At 45.6% G+C, this 17,647-nt stretch overlaps 1 protein-coding gene across 18 annotated transcripts in view; it reads right to left on the reverse strand.

Moving 5' to 3' along the window:
- PPFIBP1 (PPFIA binding protein 1) overlaps positions 1 to 17,647 on the reverse strand; it is a 73,241-nt gene that overhangs the window by 28,985 nt on the left and 26,609 nt on the right. For 15 of the 18 annotated variants that reach the window (XM_017745807.1, XM_017745805.1, XM_017745811.1 and 12 more), the window contains exons 3-6: positions 16,124 to 16,329; positions 5,304 to 5,390; positions 3,994 to 4,107; positions 3,318 to 3,449 (exon numbers count right to left, since the gene is read on the reverse strand). In XM_017745807.1, coding sequence (XP_017601296.1) covers positions 3,318 to 3,449; positions 3,994 to 4,107; positions 5,304 to 5,390; positions 16,124 to 16,329 — 539 coding nt within the window. Of the gene's footprint in view, positions 1 to 3,317; positions 3,450 to 3,993; positions 4,108 to 5,303; positions 5,391 to 10,513; positions 10,798 to 16,123; positions 16,330 to 17,647 lie in introns of those variants that run through there. The other 3 variants (XM_017745806.1, XM_017745808.1, XM_017745809.1) reach the window with 3 other exon arrangements.

Raw genomic sequence — 17,647 nt, forward strand, 5'->3', positions numbered from 1 at the left:
TGCCTTCCAGCCCCACACCACACTTGCTAAGCTTACAAGCCTCTGGTTATTATTTTGTGCTTAATGAACCCGATGCTAACAGAGCAGCATCTGTATTTCTTCAGAAAGATCCAAGTTCAATTATCAGAACTACGAGGAAAGTGAAAACACAGAACATTTTAATGCTTTTAGTAATTACTACTTCTAATCTATGACCTTCTAATTCAGGTACACCTGAAATTCCTCGACAATTGATTTGTTTGGGGCTTTTCTCTCCTGCAGCATGATCCAAAGTCAAAATTTGCTGTGTGGTACTCTGAGTACCACTGCTGAGGCTGTTGTCCACATTATTTGTCACTTGAACCACGTGACTTTTAAAATGCTCAGTGTGACAGAAAACAGAGCAATCTTGCAACCAGATTGGAGGTGGTGGTGGATAAATCACAAAGAATTCCCTGTGAGCGAGCCAGTTTTACCCTCTGGCTGCTGCTTCAAAGGCCCTGTCTGGCTACGGACTCCTCCCTAAATAAACTCCCTTGCAGGGTATTTTCTTACATAAACTCAGCCCAACTCAGACCACCCGTGTTCCTCAAGGAAAATAATGCTGGTGTCTGCTGAGAAAGTGGAAATACTGGAATGATTCAAAGAACAGAACAATTACAAATCTCTATTAAGTACACAATTAGCTTTGAAAAAGCTGTGTGTTTGTGAACATCTAGACAGCAAATCCTAGAGCACAAAGATCTAGTGAGGCATCTGTTTAGACAGAGAATGGGGAATATGAGTAACCAACCAAGCTGGAATGGGAAGTTGCAGCGACAGACATAAGTAACAAATGGATAATATGAAGGATTGAATCAGAATGGTAATTCTGTAGGAGACAGTAGCTCCACAAGTTGTCAGACATCAGTTTTTTTCTTTTCCCTTTCTTTTCCCTAAATGAAACCAGAAGCAATATTCACACTTTTTCTTTCCTTGTTTGGATACGAATCTTTTTCCATTTCGAGTCATAACGTGTTTTAGGGTCAAATATTTAAAACATTCATTTAAATACTCAGCTCTTCTAAAGTAATTGATAAACAGTAATATAATTAGATCAACACTGAATAAAATACTGTGCACTTCTGAATAAGTACTGCCTCCAAAATATCTCTTAGAAATTTTGTAAGGGCTGAGACCCTTACAACTAATTAGACATTCATATTTTCACTGAACCAAATGGAAATCAAGATATACTATCCCTTCCAGGGTTTAAACCTAAGCATTTTTACAGCTATAAAGTGTCGAAATAAAGAAGAAACAATATAATAATATATATCACACTAAACTACATCATTCTGGATTTCAAATGGAGGGAGAAACATTTTAGTAGTAGTTCATTAGTTCTGGCATAAATACGCATGATATAAATCCATATAGTCGCTAATTACAGTAACTACTTTTTAAATATAATTTAGGTTATTTTTATCAAAGGCATTTAGTGTATTTCAAAGTATTGCAAATAGAATGGTCTTCATAGCAGATAAGCCTCTTGCACAGAGGTTATAGATTTGCAGTTTGTGGTGTACTCCCCACACCAGAACCATTTTTCTGGTAGCTCCATGTGCACCTTCTTGGTATGCTGAGCTCTGCTATGAAGTTATGGAGAGACTGCAGTTCGGGGGGAAACAAAGAAAGGAGGAGTCCAGGAGAACTCTACAGTATTCAGTAAATATAAGGATAGAAATGGAGGAAGCAAATCCCAAAGCCCAATCACTTTTGCTACCAGTTCTGGAAAGCACAAGAAACCACAGGGTGTTTGCAAATGAAGATACAACAGAACCCAGGTCGGAGAGCACTTGCTCCCTGTGCTCGTCTGGACCAAACCTTGCCTCCCCAAGGCCATTTACTGCTGGTGCCAGCTCGTTTATCCCTCATTTGGGCTGCTTGGAGTGTCAGTCCACAGAGACCTGCCTGCTGTGTGCTGTAATTCATGAAAGAGCTGAGCTCCGTGTGGGCAGAGTCCCAGGGGAGCTGTGAGAGCAGCCAGCTCTTTCACACACCTCCCACGGATGCAGGAGACCTCCAGTGATTCCCTCCACCCCTTCCCCTGCCAATTTCTGCAGCAATGCCAAGCACAGAGCTCGTCTGCACTGCAAAATCAGCTGCCTTGAAGGCCGTGCTGTGATCCTTCACATAACACCTGTTACCAAACTAGAGGGAAAAGTAACAGGAAGCAACATGAGTCCATCCCACAGCTTGGCAGCACCCAAGGAAATGTGCAGCACTGAGGGAATAAACACTACTGTCACTACCTAAAGAACCACTTTCAAATCTGAAAATGATCCAAGTCATTAGTTTTCAACCTGTGGACTTCTTTGGGTCTGCCGATTACTTCAAACAGGCCCAAAGAGCAATTCAAAAGGAAGACTGACTTTTGTTCCTGTGCTTGCAATACAAGTGAGGAATGGTGCTTCACTGGAAACTGAGGAGTTGGGAAACCACTAACAGAAGTAGAAAGGGCAATTTTGTTTCCTGTCATGGCAATATGGCTTCTTTCCTTCTAGGAAATGACATCTGGAACATCCACAATCATACAAACACCTGACATTTCAGCTCATTTACAAATCCAGAACTGGAAATTTCGTTCTGCTTCATAGGCAGACTCCAAGGTATTTCTCATAGGGGCTCTATCATCCTGTCAGCACAGCTCAGCTGATACTTGGGGTTTCCTGGGTTTGCCCATCTGCTTTGAGGCTTTCTGGCTTCCAACATGACCAAGGTTCATCTACACAGACCTACAGCACAGAGGGAAATGCCTCGGGAGAGCACTGCCAGGGATGATGGCAGCTCCGCCTGGCAGTGTTCCCCCCTGGCCTCTGGTCCTGGGCTCCCTGAAGGCTGTGCTCTGAAGTCAGGCTTCACAACAGCCCCACACCGAGTCACCTCATTCTCTGTTACCAGCTCCAAAAGTTCTGTCTTTTACGGTGCTGTGTCTCTGCACACGGATGCTTTTTGCACCTGCACTGGGCTGAAACACTTGCCTCAGACATGCCTTACTCAGAAGGTGACAGTTTCATGTGGGGTCAGGAGAATGCAGTATGTTCATGATTTTATTTAACTCCAACCTAAATCCATCCCTCCCCAGACCTGGCAGCCAGAATCAAAAACTGCCTTTGGAAATCTTCCTTTGTAAAACCAGAGTTTAACAAAGAGGATACTTTCTGCTTTAAAAGGCACATGTTCTAACCTTAAAGAGGAGTCCTCTTCTTGCCCGACAAAAAAAAATCCCAAAAAATGTTCAGGTAATGTGAAGACACACATAGCTTTCACAATTTATTCTCTTGGGGTTTACTCACCTCTGTGTCTCTGAACCTGTCCTCATAGTCCAATCGATCCTTCTCTACAGATGTAAGCTTTAATTTCAGAGTGGAAATCTCTGCCATAAGATCCAGTTTCTGAGTTTCAAGGGTTGTTCTGCTTAAAAGCTCCTGATTCAAGATAAAGAGGAAGAGAACGGAATTATTTACCCAAGGGGAAGAAATCAGTAATTTATTTTGACAGCTAAAGGTCTCCTTCACGGGGAATAGCATCACCCTTTTCCTTGCACTATCTGAAGCCCTGAGACACAGCTATTATCCACCTGACAGATTCCAGGCACCTAGGATGCATCTGGGATCACAGGGGCACTATCTCGGGCTGGCTGCCAGGATGAGAAAAAAGCCTGTCTGTCATCACAGTTGCTCTGGGCAGCATGGAGCTGTGAGGGGAATCCACCCATCCTGCCAGAGGCTTTAATCTAAGGCTCTTTGAAGTTCAGTGGGGAAGGACTCAAAGGAGAGCAGAACGGGATTCCTGCAGCATAAAGCAGCACTGACATTACTACGTACAAAGGCTTTAAAGCCAATACGGTAGAAAATTACCCCTTAGTGAAGAGACATCAAGGGCTGCAACACCTGGAAGGGCACTGCTCTCACCAAAGTTTAAGACAGAAGGAAGACAAGACAGCAAGACAGACGTGGAGCTGTGAAATACCTGCTGCAGCATCTCCTCCGTGGCATTCAGCTTCTCCCTGTGCTCCTCCAGGCAGAACTCCAGATCCCGGATCTTTTCTCCTTGGGCCTCCACCTGGTCCGTAAGCACACTTACCTGGACAGCAGGGAAAAAAGGATGCACGTTTAGCACCTTGCCCCTGTGCCATATGTGTCAGCTGAAGAACTGTAGGTGAGCAACAGTGCTGCTCAGGCCAAAGATTAGCTGGGACTGTGCAGGGAGGAGGAGGAGGAGGAGCAGAGCTCTGCAGTGGACACAACACTTGGCAAAGGAAACAGGAGAGAAGGGAAAGCTCTCCCCTCACACCAGAATTTCAGCCAAACTTCTGGCAGATACATTGCAATTCTGCAGCTCCCCTCCTGCCTGGAAGTTTTCACAAGGGGTTGCTGCTGCATTTTACTACCAATTATTATGCCTTTGCTGTGACAATACATTAACTCAACCCATTAGCTCCTACCTTAACCACCACATAAACCTCGCTGCTTGTAATTTATTCTCCTTCCCAAGTGATTGCACACAGTGTACCATAACAAACACTTTCCCCTTTTCAGAACAACAAAAGCAAAGGTGGTTAAAACACACAGCCAGAGGCTGGGCAAGACCAAGACAACACCTTTGAGACTGCAGACAGATTCCCATTCTGCCTTTTCTGAATGCATTTTTTCGTTGTCAACAGGCTCTTCCTGCAGTACTGCTGGGGAGGAGGGTGAGCTGCCTGAAGCAGAGCTCAGTGCTGTCACAGCCCCTAGGCTGGCTCCATATACAGAATGCCCCCTGTGCAGTTCAAGGGGTGCCAGGTATTCCCAGCTCCAACAGCAAGAGGAAACCAGCTGCCAGAACAGCCAGGGCCGACCCCGTCCAGCCCAGCAGCACATGAGCAGGACTGCCAGGGAGCCGCTTGTCTCCTTCTGCCCGCTGGCCAGTCCTGCAGCTTTTGTCACCTTTCCTAAGGACAGGACAACTGTGTCCTGATGCAGACATCATGTGAATGGTTCTGGGAAATGGTGATCTTAAGGATACACATGGATGTAAGTAGGTGGCTGCTCAACAGACCTGCTCCGCTAACAAAATTCAAAGAGAACAGATACACAGACAGAAGGGCCTTTAGATTTTCCCTGCAATCTAAATTCACACCTCTCCCTAATGTGGGTTAGTTCTCAGGTACCAGCAAGTCTTCTGAACACTGTCCAACACATCACAACTGCAAACAAATTCTCAGAGGTCTTATCACATACTATCAGAAAGTCTTGTGAATGCAAGAGTAGAAAAAAATAATTTGGGTGACAACTCACTTGCAGAACAAGAGATTCCTTATCATTTTCCAGACGAGCCAGCCTTTCTTGATAAACATCTCCATTCCCAGATATGTGCCCATTAGTCTGGAAAAGACAACAAATATTGCATAGTCAGCTATTGTACCACAGTGTCATGAAACGTTATCAACACCCTTAATGAGCATTTTCAGTCTGCACTGTTTAAGAACAGATTCAATGTATTCTCCAGCCCCCTAAGGGTTACAAATCAAATAAACTGTCAACAAAGGACACACGACCACCATTCAGGAGACGATTGTTCAGGGGCTTAAAGATGAGAAAGGAAGAACCTTCTGGTGACCCAGTTCTGCAAAATTCACTTACTGTGCATTCAGCATTTTGCTAACAAAACTTGGACTCATTGCTATACAACACTAAGCCATACTTGCAAAGAGACAAATACCCTGAGACATTCAGCAAGTGAAAAAAGCCAAACATACAATCTACAAAATGTGTATTATGCCTCATGCAAGTCATACACACAGTCAGAGACATCCTTTAACATCAGGCACATTTTACTGGGTATGGGTGAACGTCTGCACTCTAAACACATCTCTTTGTAAAGCTGCCTGAGGCTAAAGAGAAACAAGAATACATGTTAATGCTATCGGAGAGTTCAGAGGAATCAGCAACTTTCCTCATAATAACTTCAATGCTCTTGAGCAGCAGGAAGGATTTTATTCTATCCATATTCAAAGCTGTCTCAAAGCACTTCGTGATCCATGCCACAATCAGATCTCGGCTCAGAAAAGCAAGTCTTGTTCCAATCATGGCATAAATCACTTAGAGGAGTCTGAGAAGCTGCTCTGAAATCCAGGGTGCTCAGCAGAGACACCCAACAAGGTTGAGGGGGCCTGATTTCCTCCTGAATATGTGATGAAAAGAAACTGGGTGACTGATCCTCGTGCCCCTGTGAGCTTGCAGCACAACCCTGCCTTGAGAGGCCACCACCACTCAGGAGCTCCAAGGCTCCAGCTCCTGCTTTGAATCTCCCCTTATTACAGAGCATACTTCAGGAAACCTCCTGGCTAAACCTCCTTTTCTAAGTTACATGTCTGACCTTGGGTGGTGGGAGAAGCTGCCTTGTTTGAGCCTGAAAGAATAAAACTCCCTCCAGCATCACTTAAAGATCCAACCTAAAGCAAACAGGAGGAGGTAAAAGTGTTTGACCTCACCTCAGTGCTCTCAAAATCAGGCTGTGTCCTGGCAAGTCTTGAATCACTAAGCAGTACCAGAAGTGTCTCCCAAGCATTAAATTTCACTTGGTGACCATAGTATCTCCCCCAAAATTTGCTCCAGCAGACTAAGAAAGGATGCTCTCCCATAATTTGTACCAGTACCTCATCACAATGATCTGAATTACAACCCTGTATCTGAACTATTTAGCAGCACAGCACTAAGCCCCTGACCACCAGACACTAAGCCCCAGGGCAAAATTCTTCTAAACTTCTGAGTTTGCCCTATCTTCCCCTTGACCTCTACCAGAATTTAGCTCATGCCACTCAAGATTAGTGAGATCTTCCATTTTGTAACACTTTAATTTAGGTGAAAGAATTCAAAATGAAATAAACCTTTTAGCAGTTCAACTACTGGATTATGCCTCAGATTTTGTGACCTGAGTTGTATGTGAAAACAGAACTGAGGGTTTTGTCTACTTTTGCTGCTCTGCAGCTCCCTTGTCCTTTAAGTCCTCCAGCACATCTCAAGCACTTTCTCAGCCTCCATAAGAACAGCATCCATATTTTGTAATATACAACACATTTATCAATCCAGTGCATGTGTCTGATGTAGGAAAGTGGTATCCATCCCTCACTACAGGCACCAGAGCTGCAAAGACACCCCTCCATGCTGCTGGGGCTAACATGGAATTCCTTGCCAAAGCACAGACTCCACTCCCTGCCTCCTGGCCACCTCATCAACACCCGAACCACTGACCATCCTGATAGCTCCGGTCAGCGAAACCAGACACAAACTAACTAAAACCAAAGACTGCAGGAAGAAAATGTGGGGAGGGAAGTCTTGGTTTCACAGCATGATGAAAATGTCTTTAGGATGCTGTGAAAACCAACGAGGTGTGAAAGCAGAACGTTAGTCATTGTGCCCAGCATCTTGCCAAGGCACCTTTGCTGTTAAACTCCGTTCACATTTCTCAGGAAAAATGCACTTGGCTCAGCACGTCAGCCTTGGCTTTAAAATAGGAGCATTTAGAGAGGGAGAGCTCAGGCTGCAGCTGCACACTGCCATCACAAAGAGGTGATGGGAACCCCAGACAGGACAAGGGCAAAGCCTGCTCTCCCACAAAACAAAAATTAGTGCAAACAGAATCACAGACTGGTTAAGGTTGGAAAACACCTCTAAAATCATCAAGCCCAACCATCAACTCAGCACCACCACCATGTTCATCACTAAACCATGTCCTCAAGTGCCATATCCACACATTTCTAAATCCCTCCAGGGAGGGTGACTCCACCACATCCCTAGACAGCCTGTTCCAATGTTTAATAACCCCTTTAGGAAAGAAAGTTTTCATAATATCTGACCTAATCCCACCCCTGGCACAACCTGAGGCCCTTTCCTCTCATCCTGTCAAACGCTTAGGGCAGTCCATCTATTCTTTGGGAGAAACCTTGCAGAGACGTCTTAGTTTTGCAAGCTGTGTGTACTGGGGTGCAAAGATCTCTTTTCTGGCTATTGCCAGAAATATTTTCTAAAATCTGCATAAAACCAGACCTCCTGTAGCCCACCAAACCCAGAAAATTCTGTGTGCAACACAAGAATTGTTTACTTTTTTGCCTGAAGTGTTGTAACTTCTGTATAATACCTGGGACGGACTCTTAATTTGAGGCACAAAAAGGCAAGAAAGCCCCTGACTTTGGTTTCAGTGGAAAAAATGATGATAGTTGGAGAATGGATGATAGAGAAAGACCATGGCAGCTATTTCCAAGAGCAGCAGCCTAAGCACTGCTTACAGTGGTGCAGAGACGCAGGATGCGCAGGCACTGGACACACACCACCTTCCCAGATCTTTGCTCTGGACTGTCTTCAAAGGTAAAAAGTTCATTCTGGGCATGATATTCTTCCCAGAGAGATAAGGAAGGAAGAGGGGAGGTGAAACATATGAAAAGAACAGAGCAATGATGGTAGTGGGCAGGACTGAAGAGAGAGAAATGGAGAGGGAATATGCTCAAACACCGGATTAAGGAAAGCAGTGCATCAGGACCCAGGGTGGAGGGAGCCCCAACGGGAAGGAATGGGCTGCAGGGAGGTCTGAAAAATGCCAGCAGACCTGGTGTGTGCAAAACCTGGGTGAGCAACACTCGGTGTGTTCCTCAGGAGCATCTCTCCACCTCGGAACCTGCAACCTCCCCTGAGACTGAGCCCAACAACTACTCACCCTGCAGAGCAACAGCTGCTCTTTGGGGGGAAAAGGAAAGAAATAAAACAAATAGAGGAGCAAAAAAGAAAAGCAAATACTTGACTGAACAACAACTGCAAGCATATTAAGAGCACTTGGTAGTTCTGGATCAAATTTGTATGATTTAAGCCAATAAAGGATTAACGTATTTTACTAGCTGTGAAAGAAAGGCTTTCCATTTTCCAGTGAAGGCCCTTTTCATCAGCAACTTAAAATCTATCTTCAATTAATTAGATTTTATATGTGTTTTCAATTTTAGGGATTAATTGCGAAACGCTCTATGGGAAGAGAGTGCAGATTTTCCAACACCGATTTTAATCCTAAAAACAAAAGAACAACTGTCACAATGCCACTGAGGCTTCACAAAAGTTTGAGGTCAAGCATTTACTTAAAACGCCTTGTAAGATCAGACCCAGTGCACTTATAAACTCTGCAAGATCAATCCACAGCTAATCTGTTAAACACATGTGTATAGCTTTGTCTGCAATCATCTAAGTGTAAAAATCCATGCTGCTCTGGAGGGAATTATTCCTGTAGTAAGTAGATGCATCACCAAACTTTCACAGCTTGCCTGCCTTCAGTCTTTAATCCCTTTTCCCTGGAAGTGAGTTAGCATTCCAAACAGCAGGAAAGTTTCTAATAGCTGCTGGTTTAAACCTCCTAATAATAAAAAAAAATTATTTAAAAAATCTGTTTCCTCTCAGTTGCTGAATTCTCCTTTCAAAAATAAACCGCATTTTTAGCCTACCACAGCTGATACCCTCATTTTCCTTCATTTTCTCTTCTGCTTTGGAGATGAAATAAGCAGCACAAATCACACTGCTCTTGCTGTATGTGCAGTTTGGTTTGTATAGAAGGAGCTGCCACTCCACAGCATCATCTCCCTGTACAGCAGGGAAACATTGACTGTTTTGACCACCACAGTCAAGTCAACAGTTGGGCAAGTGAGCCTTTCCCAACACCTCTTTCCTGACCATCTGGAGTTAAATTAGAGCTCATCAACATGCTTACGTGGTTCAGATCATTACAATACACATTACCTATGCTCAGTTAAACAAAGCTGCTGCTGTTCTGCTTGTTCCCTCAGCTTTAGAGTCCCTTGCAAGAGGGTTCCTCCAGCCTCAGCTACCTCAGCATCATTTGGTGTGCTTTGGGCAGAGCCTCCGGGTTTCCCAAGCCAAGTATCCACCACCTGTGATACAGACCCATGACAGCTTTACCCTCTGTCAGCATCAATCCCATTCCAAATTCCTACTGGTCATACTGTCTGAGCTGGTGTGTAACCAGTTTGTGTGGCAGCTCCCCTCTGCCCTCTCAAACCAGCCTCTCCTGCATTTCCCGCTTCCCTGCTCGGAATATTTGCAGCCTGCTCCACACACTCCAGCAGCAGACCTGCTGCTAAGCTTTTCCTAAAGTTTACAGGTTACTTCCTCCTCACAGAATGAGAAGGGGGAAAAAAAAACCCAACCACAAACCCACTCCAAGCCCCCACATTGTATTTTAAAGGCTTCACTACAATAAAAGTGAATTCTGAAAAAAAAGCAGCTGAACACAGCCCTTCACTCTGAGGCATTTACCTGAAGCATTTTGTAATCATAAATAACACACTGCTGAACAGGGAAGATGCAACCTTTCCACAATATTCCGTTTCCTAACAGCAGCCCAGCTGGTGCCTGGTACAAGAGAAGGATGAGAGGCTCATTCCCAGCGTTGCCCAGCTATGGCTTGTCACTGGGAGAAACGCAGGAGCCAGCACAAGCAGAGATCTCCTTACCTTATTTAGCCAGACGCAGTGCCCGTGAATGTCCCAGCTATACTCCATGCTGGTCATGACTATTTTCATGCATTCACGGATGCCAGAAGCCGAGGCTGAGTGCTCCGGGCTCCTCTGAGCCGAGGTTAAGTGACAGCAGGTCCCCTCACCCAGCCAGGATGGAGGCGAGCAGAGTGGGAGATGTGGGAAGCGGAGCCCGTGGAGCAGCAGCGCTCCTCAGGCGGAGCAAGCAGCTCTGGGGAATTAACACATCAAAGCCCGGCAAGAAACTCCTCCAACCCAGCACACACAGGAGAAGGATGCAGGCAGGGAGGTGCAGAGCAGCATAAACCTGACCGGGAGCAAGGACAGCCCCACGCAGGTGGCGCCCGGGCATCTCCACCCTCCCTCTTGTCACTAGCGCAGCCCCCTCCTCTGGACCCTCCCAGAAAGCATCTGACCCAACAACACAGGAGAAAAAAGCAACTCCCACCCCTTCACCTGACCACAAAGTAAACAGGAGGGTCTTTCCTATTAATTGTAAAAGCTGCAGGAACACAAGTAATTAATTCACTTGCAGACACCAAGAGAAAATGGAAGAAAAAGTTGACTCAGCTGTCCCAGGTCTCTCAAGTGGCTTGTCCCAAGTTTACATCATACTTCAAAATGATGCAACAAGCAACATTAACAACCAACCTCTGTCCTCGGGTTCAAGTTTTAATTGACCCACTACCAGCAATAGCATGACAAATTCTTAGTATTTTTGACCACAGAGCCCAGCTCCGAGAGTCCTGTGATTATCTACAACTACTACTGATAGAGAAAAATCTCAAAACCATGAATGCTGAATAACCCAGGAGACATCATGAGAGCAAAGGATGAGCAGAAGCTGGGCTTTTAAAGCCAAACTGATTCATTTTGCATTGAGAATGGGGATTTTTGATGGGTTGTTCTTACTGCCAAAGAACTCATCCCAGATACATGAGGATGCCACGCCAAGGCGTACCATAAACAAGCCCGTATTATCTCCCAGTGTTAAAAACACAGCAATCTGGATGATCACCTTTAGCAAGAAGCAGGGTCCTGTGTTTCCAGAACTTTGGGAGGCGGATCTCTCAGGGACAAAAGCATTGCCAGCAGGGAGTGGATGATGACAGGCTGACACGGTATCACAAGACTCCTTTCACATTGCAACTTGAGGAGAGATCTCAAACTGCTTGGTGGTAACACCCTGGTGCCACACATTAGCATAGGACCTTTTGATACCTAAACTCAACATAAGCAGAAGCTGAATCAAATGACTGCACTGTACACCCACACCAGGATAATCAAACAACAAACTTGGGTTTGAAGACAAGATTTTTTTTTTTCCCATGAATAAGAGATGATTTCTGGCTAACCAAACCGCTTCCCCCACTTGGGAATCACGCTCTTGTCCAAATAGGTCAGCATATATCTCTGTAAGATTACAAGCTATGTCTATCCAGCAAGGAAAATTTCTCTCTGAAAGCTAATATCCCCTCATATTATCGCTCTTTACTCCCAGCTACTCTCTGGAAGAACCAACTTAAAGAAAAAATGTCAAAATCTGAAGCTGGTCTGTGAGACAGCAGCAACACACTGGATTGCACAAGCCACTATGGATATCACAGCTCAACCATCATTCTCAGATGAGCTGAAAATGTTCTGTGGTTGGACCTGATGATGATCTTAAAGGTCTTTTCCAACCTTAATGATTCTATTTTTCTATATGATTCAAGAAACCTTTGGAGGCCATAAAGTTTTGCTTGATCTGAAAGTCAGTTTCAGAAATTCACTTATGGAGGGAAAGTCACTTCCAAAGCCAAAGCCACAGCTGCACTTGCTGAGGGTTTTAAAGAAAAAATATTGTATTATCCTGGATTTTTCACTTCAGGGGCACACCCTTTAAAGAGGAGAAGGCACACACCAGGACCCATATACACAAGTTCAGATCAGGAGCATGGGGAAAATGGCTCTGAGGTGTGGGAAGGCACTGTCCACCCACTCCTACCCTTCACTCCTCTTTTTAACAAGACACAGTTGGTTTCTTTTTTCTGGGAAAGTTGTTGCATAAGATGTATTTTTAAAAAAATGCAAAAAAACTCCCAACCACTTTCAAGAAAAGTAATAACCAGAAGGAAAACTGTCTCTTGTTTGTTTCAACTGAAGAAAAATTGGAGCAGTGCTCATGGCTGGGAGCAAGGTTTACGAGAACTACTCTTCAAGACATGGATCTATCAGCTTCCAGCTGGACACAACGGGGATGCCTTGGACTTGCAAAATGTGGAGTTTCATTTAAAATGGTTTTGCTACCGGTGCTGATATTAGAGATTACTCACAGACTGCCTGTACCGAAGCCAGAAGCTCCATTTTCACAGAGTACAGCACATGCTTTATTAAGGCACACACTGGAATACACTAAATATCTCTGCTGATCAAGAGTATTCCGAAAAAACTCCAGAACTTTGGAATAGTTCTGACCTGGTTATGGATTTCAGGCCTGGTTCCCAGTGAAAGCACGGAATCCAAACATGTTTGAGCTCAGAAAGGTCTCAGTCCTTTTCCAGACTTGGAACAAATGTCCTCATTTGTAATTTCACCCATGACATTCACCTGCCCTCCATTTGCACAAGGAGACATGAGCAGGGTTTCAGCAGCAGAGATCAGCTTTGAGCTGCAATGACATGTTATAGTTAAATTGACTTCCTTGTGCAGCAGAGCTGCATGTACAAGTTTTCCCAGCTCCCCATGGGGACCACACGATGGATTCTCTTGGAAGAGCTGTGCCAGATGTCTGGGCACCGTACGTGCGCTCTGGTGTCACGCGGCCATCTGGCACCCACCCGTTAAAAAAACAACAGCACGAGGTGTTTTAACCCACTGGCCCTTTTTGAGTGCTTGCACAGACCCATTGAGAGGAGCAGAAAGGAAGAGGATCAAGGACGTGTGGCAGCCCATTCTGGCATGGCAGGACTGAATGCTCTGCCCTATTTTACAGAAACTTTGGGAGACTGCTGTCATCCCCTTTTCCCAATGTGGGCACCAGTGGTTTGGCTGCAGGAGCCAGGGGAGGATTTTTCTCCTGTGACACACTGTCTGGCAGCAGCAAACACTATTTTTGTTTTCCTCTGAGACACAAGAGGCTTCCTTACAGCCCCGCATGGGATGTCACACACCAGATCCAGCATCCTGCTGGACCCAACTTCACACACAGAGGATTAAACCAGTTTCAAACAAAGAAGGTGTATGCGCCTCCCCTGCAAGGAGGGGCAAAGTTGCAAAAAACCTTCCTGCAAATCATCCGGGCACTTAATGTGACACCTCCCTGCTCAGACAGGGACTGGTGACACTGGTGACACCTGCAAATCCCGTGGCTGTAGCACACTCTAAGTGGAATGTTAAGTCTTTCCTACGAGGGGCTTCAAGGATGACAGAGGGTACAGGGGAGTAATTTGAAGCAGAACAAGGAGTAATTGAGGCATAGGTGGAGTAGCTATTTTCTGCAATCTTTGGTACTCACAACCCCTGCACATCTTTTCCAGTGGTTGGGAGGCACTAAACTGAATGGCACAACACAGCCCCTCCTCTCCCACTGAGCCCATGGATGCAATAAAAACCCACTGCTGCCTCACTGCCATTAGGTGATCCACAGCGTGCACGTCTGAAGGACCCCACTCCAGACCCCGCCAGCCAGGTACCCCTAAATCACACATTTGCCATCATAAGGGGCAATGACTGGTCTCTACCTCATGCATCTGAGTAGGCACTGCAGCCTCAGCCATGCTGCTGGGCCCCTTTACTCCACAATAACCTGCAGGGGATCAGCACCACTAAACATGGACTACAGATGACTGTGAACACCATGGGAGAGTGCAGTTTCCAAGACTGTTTACTTGGCATATTTTTTTTGTTTATAAAGGCCATAGTTGCATGAAACCTGTTATGTCCAGAGAGCAGTGAGTAGTTACAGCGATGTTCACGGCTGTATGTTACACAGGCAGGGAATGCTGATGTTAGCAGGAACCCTGCCTGTTTTAAAGATCTGACTTCAATGTCACTCCTGTCTCCTCCTCCTGATCTCAGCGTTGGCTGCCACACTTTGACAGTGGGGGCGAGATCCAAATCCCACTGGAGGCAGTGGGAGAGCTCCCACGTGCTTCATTAAGTTTCAGGCATTTCCAAATGAGTAGTTCAAAGCAAAGATTAAGAAAAAGGAAAAAAGAAGTCTCTCCCTTCAGATCTTTCTGCAAGGGCTACAGTAGCAAGTCCAAGATGCCCATCTGTCCCTGCATTGCTGTGCTCAGCCCCCACGACAGCAGATGGCACAAAGGGCTGCCCAGCGCCAGCCACAGCAAACACAGCCCTGCACACAGCAGTCCTCCGGGCTGCAACTGAGCACTGAGACAAATCCATTCGTCGAGATAAGAACACTTTCTGCAAGATCAGCCATGGCTCCAGGGAGATTGAGTCCTTCCCAGGGGATGCAGTGCCCATCCTGGGAAGGGAGCAGGCGATGGTGGCCATCTGTCCCAACGGCAGCAGCACACGGGGCACATGGAACACAGAGCCACCACAGTCCTGCAGCAGCTCCGGCCTTCACCAGGGCTGGCACCCCAATTTCAGCAGCACGGTGTCACCCTGGCCAACACCCAGTGTGTGAGACAGCAGGACCTGGCCATGGCTGCAGGATGGATTTGACAGAATATGCAGAAGTGCCCACCCGCCGCTGTTGCTGTGACAGCTGCTGCAAGGCTGGCTTAAAACCCAAAGCTTGGCCTCTGGGAGCAAGTCTTGAATTCCACTGCTGGAGCTTCCCCAAAACCTGCACATACCTGGACCTCCACCACACTACCCCGCCACACACCATATGCACAAGGACTCTTCCTTGGCCCTGCTTGGAACTCACCAGTCACAGGGCACCTGGAGGCAAAATCAGCAGCTCCTTCAAAAATGATGCTGTTTTAACTCACCTTTTGGTGAGTACAACATTTTATTTCCCAGGGCAGTCTTTGGGTAACCTACACTCATATAACTGATTTTTTGGGAAAACCAAGTCTTGGGGAAAGAACTGCCTTGTCATTTATATTTCTGTGTATTTTTAAAGTAAGGTGACAAAAACTGGCCAATTCTCAAACACAGAAAATAAAAGTTCGGTTTGGTATCCAGATTAAAGGGATGCAGAGCTTACACCACTCATTTATGTTATAAATCAGGTAAGGAAGCTCAGCAGTAACAGTGGTCCCCATAGAAAAAACGCTGCCAAAACCACTTTTTACTGAAAAGTATTCAAACCAACTATTTTCCCCCCACCTAAGCATCTGATTCTTAAAAGAAAGTCTCTGCCCATCTTTTTCTGAGATGAAACTGCAGTTACCAAGTATTGTTTGCTCCCTAGATTGAGGCACAGTGATACATCAAAGACAGCAGAGGCCAACCCACTGCACGAGGCATTTGAGCAACAGCCTTTCCAAGACTCCACAGCAGTATCTCCAAACCAAAATCTCTTCCCTGATACCCAATCCAAGCTTTATAAATAGCTGTGTAAAACGGAGCCAGTCTAGCCAACATCCAAAATGAGCCTGGTGCAGGTAAAACAAGGTGAGACTGTACCATTTGACTTTGGAGCCATTCGATGAGAGCCTCCGCCGTGGAGTCCGGGACCTGGCAGCGCAGCCCCTCCCTCTCGTCCGCTTCCATCATCTCCAGCAGGCCCCGCAAGTCCTCCACGAGGTGCAGTGCCCGCAGGCCCCCCATGAAGGGGGAGGTGGGGGACTGGCAGTCAAAGATGCCATTGGAGTATTCCAGTGCCTTGGAACCTGCAGGGAGCAAAACCGCACGGGGTGAGGCACGGGCTGTAGGTCGGGCGCACCCCGAGGCTGGGAAAGGGCAAGGGTTGTTCCTGGCAGGATTTATCCCAGCCAGACTCAGCGCTGGTGCTCGGGGAGGGAAGCTCCAGCAGGGAGGAGGTGGGCTGGTCCACAGGGAATGGGAATGCCACAACCTGCCCATGGGGTCGAGGCGTGGGCTGGGCTTCTGCTCCCCGGGATGAATTCCCAAGGCAGAAGGTGCTGCCAGGGATGGAACATCCTCTGCCAAGGCCCTGAGTCACCCTGCAGGCACTGAATGATCCAAGTCACATTCCAGTGATGGCGTCCAGAGAAAAGCATGCCCTGAGTTTTCCATGCAGGAATATGTTATGCTGCTCCAAGGTACCGGAAATTTTTTAAAATAATAAAGAAAAAGATGAAGATAAATTAAAAGACCAAATCGCTTCTGCAAGGGAATAAATTTTAAACCCAGCAATCTGACACGGTAGCACTGACATTTGCATGTTAATAAAGAGAAAAATCTCTCATTTGCATAAACTCACAGGATGCATATTTGACCTACATTAGAAGTTGCTATATATTAAGAAAGGAAACTATCAATTTAGGATTAAGGTTGATTTAAGTCAACCTAGCTAATTCCAACTGTAATTCCAGTACACTGATTTTTGACCTTAATTCTGTAATACCTTGGCACAATGAGATGTGTTCATGACAGACCTTCATTTGTGCTGTCAACTTTTAGAAACCATAAGGATATGCCATATATATGCACTTCCATGAACTTTCATTCACCCCATCTGGAAAGCCACAAAAATCCAAGTATTCTGCTAAATTCCCACTGAAAACAATAAAGAGAAAAATAACCTCAACAGCACAGGAGCTGATATCCCTTTGTTATATTCCTTTATAGATCCATTCACAGACAGGGGTAAATGAAGTCTGTGGTGATTTAAATCTTCCAACATCGCATTTTGTTTTTATATTAAACCTCATCCTGCCATAACCAGCTTGGGCTCTTGGAAACACAAATACATGATCGGATCCAAATACCAGTGTCTACTTATGGAAATTACTGAAGTCACAGCTTACATGTATTTTTAGAGATCATCATGATCAAACTGAATCCCCTTTACATGTGTTCCTGCTATGTGTCCTTAATATCTTTAAGCAGAGAAGAGTCATTGTTCAAACAAAGCACACACTGTATATTTCTCTAAGGAAAATTGTTTAAGTGGAACTACTAAAAACTTTATAACTGTGTTGCTATACTTGCGAGGGTGTTTTTGACTATTGACTTCTTGCTCTT

The sequence above is a fragment of the Corvus brachyrhynchos genome, unplaced genomic scaffold (assembly GCF_000691975.1).
Source record: "Corvus brachyrhynchos isolate BGI_N302 unplaced genomic scaffold, ASM69197v1 scaffold209, whole genome shotgun sequence".
NCBI classification, from domain to species: Eukaryota; Metazoa; Chordata; class Aves; order Passeriformes; family Corvidae; genus Corvus; species Corvus brachyrhynchos.